This window comes from Propithecus coquereli, unplaced genomic scaffold, assembly GCF_000956105.1.
Source record: "Propithecus coquereli isolate 6110/MARCELLA unplaced genomic scaffold, Pcoq_1.0 Scaffold14, whole genome shotgun sequence".
Classification (NCBI taxonomy): domain Eukaryota; kingdom Metazoa; phylum Chordata; class Mammalia; order Primates; family Indriidae; genus Propithecus; species Propithecus coquereli.
Window position 1 is genome coordinate 15,438,342 of NW_012138302.1, and position 9,476 is coordinate 15,447,817.

General features: G+C 37.4%; 1 protein-coding gene across 1 annotated transcript in view; it reads left to right on the top strand.

Moving 5' to 3' along the window:
* The window catches only part of ZCCHC11 (zinc finger, CCHC domain containing 11), an 88,106-nt gene that overhangs the window by 73,243 nt on the left and 5,387 nt on the right, over positions 1–9,476 (top strand). The window contains exons 27-29 of the mRNA XM_012639344.1: positions 1,998–2,445; positions 7,497–7,655; positions 9,024–9,448. Of these exons, the coding sequence (XP_012494798.1) occupies positions 1,998–2,445; positions 7,497–7,655; positions 9,024–9,091 (675 nt within the window). The 3' untranslated portion in view covers positions 9,092–9,448. The remainder of the gene's footprint in view (positions 1–1,997; positions 2,446–7,496; positions 7,656–9,023; positions 9,449–9,476) is intronic.

Below are 9,476 nucleotides of genomic sequence, written 5' to 3' on the forward strand. Positions count from 1 at the left end.
CGGGCAACAAAAGCGAGACTCTGTCTCAAAAAAAAAAAAGAACATTGTTATTTTTTCTTTATTAAAAAATGACTCACAGTTGAAAACCCCTGTGCATTCCTGTTAGATCCTATCCCTATCTTAAAATCTTCCTGCTATTTTCTCCTGCTACAAAAATGTATCTGCTGTCCTAAATGTGGTGTTTATATTTTCCACATGCATTGTTTAGTTAATCTTCACAAAAACATATGAGGTAAATTCTGTTATTATTTATATTATACTTTACAGGTGAAGAAACTGAGATTTAAGTTCTTTCCTAAGGTCAATGGACACTTGGAATCAGAACTTGAACCTTCAGCCTCTCTGTCTCTAAAACGTACACTCTGACCACTTTTCTGTGCTTCCCTAATTTTCATTCTCTGCCTTTAGCCCCCACTTTTCTCTCACCTGACCTTTTGTTAAGAATCTGTCTAATGGACATCACTATTCTGATGTCTAACGAAGTACCTCAGCATGTCTAGGATATAGTTTATACTTCTATCCATACTCACCTCCCCGACTTGCCTCTTGTGTTTTCCATCTCATTGAATGATCCCACTATCAGTTTCCAAAACTTTTCCCTCTTCTTCAACCTCTATATCCATTCACTAATTCCTGTTGTTTCTACCTTTAACAAAAATAGCTTACAGCCATTTGCTTCCCTCTATCCCTGTATTGTATTTTACTAGCCTAGACTACCATCATCTCAGGACTACTGTGTAATAGCAGTGTCCTAACAGTCTCATCAGTCTGATTTTAAAAATATTTTCTGTTTTATTCTTTTTGTACCAGAATAATTTTTCTAAAATGCAGATTGATCGTGTTCCTAACATGTTAAAAATCCTTCACTGGTTTACCACTACCCTTAGGATGTAGTCTAAATTACAAGGCTTACAAGACCCTTCATTATTTTGCCCCTATTTAGCTCTTCAGCCTCAGATCTGCCCATTCCCCTGCCATTGTACTCCAGCAATATTAAACTTCTTTCAGATTCCAATTACTTTTTAAAAGGCCATGTGTTTTCATACCTGTAGACCTGCAGTCATATTGTTTCTTCTGTCTGGAACACTCTTCCCTTCCTCTTACCTCTGCCTTCTTATAGCAGACTAATTTCTGTTTACACATGAGTCTTAGCTTAAAGGTCACTTTTTCTGGGAAGCTTTCCTTGATCTCCACTTTTCTTGATCTTGTTTTCCCTCCTCCCAAAGTTACTTTAGGTGTTCCTCCTCTGGGATTTCATTATACAGTTGACCCTTGAACAACACAGGTTCGAACTGCAAGGGGCCACTTACAGGTGGATTTTCCCCCCCAAACAATTGTGGATGGAAAATACAATATTCTCAGGCCGTGAAACCCATGTATTTGGAGGGTCGACTTTTCACATGAGTGGATTCCACAGGCCCAACTGCAGAGATTTGAGTATGTATGGATTTTGGTATATGTGGGAGTCCTGGAACCAATCCCCCACATATACTGAAGGACAACCGTACACTATACACTATACATTCTTTATCACAGTACTCATACTTTATTGTGATTGCTTTTGAAATCTTTATCTGTTTTCCCCCATATCCCCTATAAACTAAGCTCCATGAGGGCATACATGTTAGTGTTATTTTTAGTACCCAGAATGAGGTCCAGTACATAATTGACAATAAGTACCTGTTGAGGGACTGAATGAAAGTGTGAGATATTTGGATGAAAGTTTCTAGTTCCCAATGGGAAATATATGTTCTACGTGAAGGGCTCTCTTATTTTTGGATAATAAAAAGGTTTGTGAGCAATACCCATGTGATGAGGGAGTATTGCTTCCTCCATCTTATATGAAGAATTCTACTTTCGTGTAAAATGAGGTTTTATCATTATTTGTTATTATATACATCATAGAATTCTGTGTTAATTTTGTATTTTGATCTCTAGTTTTATAAAATTAAGATGATTGTAAATTAATTTTAAAATGTACCTTTTTTTTTCTGCAGTCTGATTCGCCATCTTATTCTCCTCAGCCCCAGCCATTTCCACAGAACTCTTCCCAATCAGCTGCTATTACTCAGCCTCCATCTCAGCCAGGATCCCAACCTAAGCTTGGCCCACCTCAACAGGGAGCCCAGTCCCCCCATCAGGTCCAGTTGCCTATGTATAACTTTCCCCAGTCACCACCAGCTCAGTATTCTCCCATGCACAATATGGGATTGTTGCCAATGCACCCTCTCCAGATCCCTGCCCCATCCTGGCCCATCCATGGTCCAGTGATCCACTCTGCACCAGGCAGTGCCCCCAGCAATATTGGCCTGAATGATCCCAGCATCATCTTTGCACAGCCTGCTGCCAGACCTGTGGCAATTCCTAGCTCCTCTCACGATGGACACTGGCCCCGTACTGTGGCTCCAAATTCCTTGGTGAACAACGGTGCAGTGGGGAATTCGGGTAATCTTCCTTTTCTTCTTTTGTATCTGTCTGTAGAAAGATTGTGTGATTGGTATTACTGGTTGAACCTGGGGAGATATGGAAGGCAAGCAAGGTTTAAGGAAGGGCAGTATAGGATTAAGATGAAGATTAAGAATATGGGCTCTGGATTCAGGCTGTCTGGATTTGAATCCTGGCTCTGCCACTTATTATATGGCCCTGGGTAATTAATCTCTTTGTGTATTGGTTTCATCTGTAAAACAGGAATATTAATAGCATCTAATATACAGGGATGTTGTGGATATTAAATGAGGTAAGGCACATAAATGTTAGCTATTATGATTTTTAATTTTCACTGGCATCCTGCTTGGTGTAGATATTATTAGTCCTTTTTTTTTTTTTTTTTTTTTGAGACAGGGTCTGGGTTAGAGGTGCAGTGGCATCATAGCTCACTGCAACCTCAAACTCCTGGGCTCAAGCAATTCTCCCACCTCAGCCTCCCAAGTAGCTGGGGATACAGGTGTGTACCACCATGCCTGGCTAATTTTTCTGTTTTTTGTAGAGACTGGGTCTTGCTCTTGTTCAGGCTGGTCTTGAACACCTGACCTCAAGCAATCCTTCTGCCTCGGCCTCCCAGAGTACTAGGATTACAGACGTGAGCCACCTGGCCTGCCCAGCACTCATTTTATAGTTGATGTAATTGAAGGGTTAAGTAACTTAATTATCATACTGTCATAATTTATAATGGTAGATCCAAATTTTAAACTAACTTCTTTCTTCAAAACCTGGGTGCTCTGTGCCCAAGGCTCTACTATTTCCAAATAAGGAGCAATTCTTTAAAAAGAAAAAGATATTAATAGCAATAGCATTAAATATAATAGTTTTTCCTGATATCTAAGTAAGACATAATTCATTATAGAACATTTGAAAAATAAAAAGAAAATCATCTATGATCTTAATTCCTAGATAGAACTACTAAGTAATACTTTGTTATATTACCATCCAGTCATTTTTTTAATATTTGCCTATTTAATAAATGGTTGATGTATGCCGTAAGTCTAGTTTTTATCCAGCTTATTATTAAAATTTTTTTATTCACCACTGGTCAGAAGGCCAAATTTTTATTTATTGTTCTAGAGATAGGATCTCGCTGTGTTGTCCAGGCTGGATTGCAGTGACTATTCATAGACATCATTATAGCGTACTACAGCCTTGAACTTCTGACCTCAGGTGGTCCTCCTGCTTCAGCCTCCTGAGTAGCTGGGACTACAGGCACACATCACCTCACCTGGTTTATATCCATCTTTTTAGTGATATTTATTTTTATTTTAAAAACTATTATATAAATTTTGAAATAAACACAAAAAGAAAGAGTAAAGTATAATGAATTCCTCACCACCTGCCAGCATTACCCAATTTTAACAGTTATCTATAATTTGCTATTTGCTATTCTTTTATCTCACCCCTTCCTACCATGTAAAAAAATTCTGGACTTAAGTATTCAATCAAATCCCAGATATTAGATCAAATTTGCTTATTAACCTCAGTTATATCACTTTTAAAAAAGTCATAAGACCATTACTACACCCAGTATAATCTAATACCAAGTCTTTGTTCATTTTTTCTTGTCTAAAAAAAAAGAAATATTCTTATTCTTGATTTATTTGAATCAAGATTCAAATGAAGCTAGGCATGGTGGCATGTGCCTGTTATCCTAGCTATTCAGGAGGCCAAGGTGGGAGGATTGCTTTAGCCTAGGAGTTCAAGACCAGTTGGGGTAACATAGTGAGAGCCTATCTCAAAAAAAAAAAAAGATTCAACCAAATCCCATATATCGTATGTGGTTTGTTTTTTTTTTTTTTTTTTTTTTTTTTTGAGACAGAGTGTTGCTCTGTTGCCTGGGGTGTCAGGCTAGCTCACAGCAACCTCAAACTGCTGGGCTCAAGCAATCCTACTGCCTCAGCCTCCCAAGTAGCTGGGACTACAGGCATGCGCCACCATGCCCAGCTAATTTTTTCTATATATTTTTAGTTGTCCAGCTAATTTCTTTCATTTTTAGTACGGACGGGGTCTCACTCTTGCTCAGGGTGGTCTTGAACTCCTGACCTTGAGCGATCCTCCCGCCTCGGCCTCCCAGAGTGCTAGGATTACAGATGTAAGCCACCACACCTGGCCTGTATGTGGTTTTTATAACTGTCCTTTATAACAGTTCCTTCTCACTATTTTTTCCCCATATTAACTATTTATTGAAGAAAGTATAGAATTTCCCATATTCTGGAGTTGCCAAATTGTATCTTTGTGGCATTATTTAACATATATATCTATCCCCATAGTTCCTGTAAACTGGTATTTAGATTCAGAGGCTGGATTAGATTGAGGTTCTTTTTGTTGGAAAAAATACTTTGTAGTTGGTCCTGTATGTTTCCTATTCCCTCACTCCAGAAAGAACTTACTGTCTAGTTGTTTCCATTTTAGTGACTTAAGATTGATCTGTGACTTAGGTTTCATCAGCTTGTTCTATCCATTAAAAAGTTCATGATTAATTTTTACTTAATGGTCTTAGCTGCCATTAGTAATTGTTGCTGATATCCATTATTTCACTAGGGGTTATAAAATGATTTTCTATTTACTATTTGATTGTTTTGTAAAGAAGAACTATTTCTTACTGACTGCTTGGTTACCCTGAAGTACAATTTGTATAGGAAATGTAGACTGAAAACTTAATCTTTCCCTTTATCCATTTTCAAAAGATTTTAGTGATGATTTTAAACAAAATGGTCTATTCCTTAAAGCACTATTATGGAGAAGGTATCTCCAGCCTCTTTGGGAACAATGCAAATAATATATTGTGCTGAGCAGAAATGCCAGAATGTGGGAACTCAGATTTCTAAGATCAGAGGATATATGGCATATGTGGCCCTTCTAATGTGGCCTCTGCAAGTCATTCAAGAAATATTTATTATGTATATGCCATGACATGTACCATGATAGTCACTTAGTTATATAGCCATGAAGACAGAGCCAGTGTTTTGCTCTTTGATCTCTTAGCTCAGTTTTTACAATTGCAAGTTTTCCCTCCCTCTGTCACTAGTTGATCTCTGTTTCAGTCATAATGAACTAATTAACATCCCACAAACATACCGTACTGTCTGTTACCCCTGGTTGCTTATCTTAGTTGTTCCCTCTGCCTGGAATATCCTCTCCATTATCTCTGCTGCTCACTCTCACCTCCTTCTGCCTTGCCTCAAAGCTTGGCTAACTCATTCATCTTCCATTTTTTTAATTTAGATCACTTGCTTTGTGAAGCCTTTAACTCTTGCTGATCCTCTCCTCCAATTGCATTAGGTATCCTTTCTCTGCTCTTTGCTTGCTTAATATCTATATCATAACATTTATCTGATTATGTTGAAATTGCCTGTTTGCTTGTCTGCATAACCCATTAGACTGAACTTCTCGACTTAAGAATCGTTTTTTGTCTGTATTGTCTCTGTAGTAGCCAGTTTAGTGCCCGACATGTTAGATACATTATTAATGTTATATATTATTATTATGTAATAAACTATTATTCAGTAAACATTTATTATTTATATGGATATCCAATTCATAATTAATATTACAGCTAAAATACTACTGTGTTAGAAATGGAAGGACTGGTTGGGAATATATTAAAATGATAATCATGGTTGTATTAGAGTAGGAGATTGGGTGAATTCTTTTTCCACTTTTAAATTATCTTTAATGAGATTATATTAATTATGGAAATATTTGGTTATGAAAAATGGGCAAGGGGGATTGGAATGCAGCCTTTAAAAATACCCTTTTCTGTTAAAACATCGTTTCTCCATTGGTTACAACTTAATCTGTATACCCAGTCTCATTTATTTTGTAAACCCTGAACCTTTCAGCCTCAGCCCTTAGTTGTAACTTAGCTTTATGAACTTACAGTGAACCAGCTGCTTTGTTTTCCTGGTTACCTCCTATAAAGACTGAGCTTATAAGAATGCAGCTAATATGGATTTTAGTTTTCTTGCTCTGCCCCATTCCATACTTCCTAATTTGAGTCCCTGCTAAGAAGTTTAGTGAATAAGTTTAGTCTTTTAGTTATTCCCTAGGACATTATGACCTCGAATGAGAAAAGCCACCAGAAATTATCTGGAAGATACACTGGGTATTGTGCTTTGAAAAATGTACTTAAAGATATGTCTTAAGTATAGAAAGATTTTGGAGGGTGGTTAGCCATAGGAAGAATAGAACTCACATTTTTCGAGTTCCTACCTATATGTCAGATCTTGTGCAAGCTATTATACTTTATTTTTCTTGTCTAATTTAATACTCATAACAACCTGAGGTTCAGGATGGAACCTTAGTAATTTTAGGAACTAGGTTTTGAACTTTTAGACCTGTTTGACTACAAAGCCCAAGTTCTCAACCATTATACTACAATGCCTCAAACTTCTGATAGGATCTCCTTCCAGGCCAAGCTATAATTGATTCTGGGATAGTTGGCATTGTCTTTAGGATAAAATGTAAGTTCCTTAGCATGATGTAGTAAGGTTCTTTGAAATGTGTATCCCACCTTCCTGTCCAGCCTTTTTTCTTACTGCTTCGTCTTCTACTTACCCCTCTCTATATTGCTGATTGTTTTGCAGCTCCCCAAACTTGCTATGCTTTCCTGCTTGCAGGCTTTTGTACGTGATATTCCTTCTCTCTAAAATGCCCTCCTTGCCCTATTTTGCCTAACTTTTTCTTTGTTCTTTAAAACTCAGCTTAGTCAATCATCTTAGGAAAACCATCTAACCTTCAGAGACTGGGTTAGCTCCCTCTTTAGAATAGTTTTTGCCTATTATAGCAATTATTACATATTATTGTATATATCTACTTATGCCTTTCTTATGAATAATCTGAGCAAATAATAATGCTTGAATCTTTAAAAAATTTTTTGTGTATCCTCTGCATTTAGCATAGTCCTTGGTCAGTGGTAGGTACTCAATATATCTTTGTGGAATGAAGGAATATTTGAATGAACAAACTAATGTTTTAAAATGTGTTTTTTCTTTCTTGTTGAAATGCAGAGCCAAGCTTTCGAGGACTAAATCCTCCTATTCCTTGGGAACATGCACCACGTCCCCCTTTCCCCCTTGTCCCAGCTTCGTGGCCTTATGGTTTGCATCAGAACTTCATGCATCAGGGAAATGCCCGATTTCAGCCCAACAAACCTTTCTATACTCAAGGTACCATTGCTTACAAATTAGTTAACAGGCTGGGTGGGTTTTATTCTGGGACAAGGAGCCTCAGTGAAGGCCAGGTTCTGGGAGTGAAAATTCATGCATTCAGTAAACATTTATGGAGAGAGCATACTGTGTGTCAGACTGTGTTAGGTGTTTTTTACTCAAGCAAGAGTAAATAAAATCTCCATACTTTATCAGACAAGCCAAACACATAAGATAGACAAGAATAGGAACTTAGATGAATCAGTTGAGGTTGCCCTAGCAGAGGGGGCAGGATTTTGATACAAGAGATGATATCACACAAGATTTTGACAATTGAACTAGATCTTGAAAGAGATACAGGATTTTTTTTCTTAAGAGATTTTCTGGAGATTAGAGAGGAGGAGTATTCTTAGCTGAGGAATTATTATATATAGTCACTGAATTTTGCCTGGCATAATGGGGAAGAAGAGAAAATAATAGGACTAGAGGATGGAGGTATATAGGAAAGATGTGTAGGTGATATGGCTAGAGAGGGTAGGGTGGGATAAATTATGAAGGAGTTTGGACGTGGTTTGGTAAGCAGTGGGGATCTAGTAGAAGTTTTTGAGTTGAATAGAGACATGGTCACATTGTTTAGTAAAAGTAGGACTTGAATGACATTAAAATTTATTATATTCTGCTGGTGCTATAGTAGTACCGATAATGGCTTTGACCTGGGTAATGAATATTGCAAACTAAGAATACCCAGAAACTTGGAGCATTTTATGTAACCTACTTCTCTCAAAGGTATCTGTTCTAACAGGTAATGTCTGAGTCTAGCCTTCAGCTCTTGGTTTACCTAGGAGTTAAGAACACTGAAGTCAGACTCATTATAGTTAAACTAGGGAGTTTAAGACATTAAAGGTAGGCACTCAGGAAATGTTGACTGAATGAAATTACAACTTTAAGGGAAGGCCCCTGGTATGTCTCAAGGCTTGATACATTTAAGCCAGAATTCTTAAACTACCCATGTACTTCTGGGGTATCCTTGTATTACGGAGAGGCAGAAGTTTGACTATTGTTGGGTTCTTCTGAGCAAAGAACTAGAGCTGAGGGAAGTTACCATCAGTCATACAAGCCCTTTTGGCGGGGAGAGTCTGAAATTTTTCCCTGGTGGGTTTTTTCTCCTTGATTTCTCTCCATCTCTTATTTGTCTCCTTACCTTTCTTTCACATACCTACATTTCCTTCCCCTCTCCCTATTTCTTCCCACACCCTCAAATGTTTTGACATGTGTCTTCTTCTAGTATATAAATAGAAAAAAAGAGAACTAGCTGCAAATTAATTCTAAGAGGTTGTCAGATAAATAGGCACAAGCCTTTCAGTTTCCTGTCTGTGTTGTATCCAACAGACAGATGTGCCACCCGTCGGTGTAGAGAGCGTTGTCCCCACCCACCAAGAGGAAACGTGTCGGAGTAACGCGAGTCCGTTTTCTTTCAGCTGGTCTACCGATGCACAGCAACCAGCCAATCCTGCTGTCTCAAGGGTATCCGTACCTCAATGTCAGTTACATTCAGCAGAAAAAGTGACATTTAATGGAAAGCAAAACAAATCAGGTCCTGATTTAAAATTTTAACATGTTTAGATAGCTTATTTAAATTACAAGACTGTTTTTAAAGACTGTATTATTTGTATATAAATATGAACTATAGTTTTTACTAGTATCACCAAATTGAGTGATACAAATTTCATCTATTTTATTACCCTATTTTTAAGGGAATTTTATGTTTTGTTTAACCTTGATGAATTGTATAAAGAGAGAATTTAAAAAATTACATTCTTTATTTTCTATTAGCTGTATTCA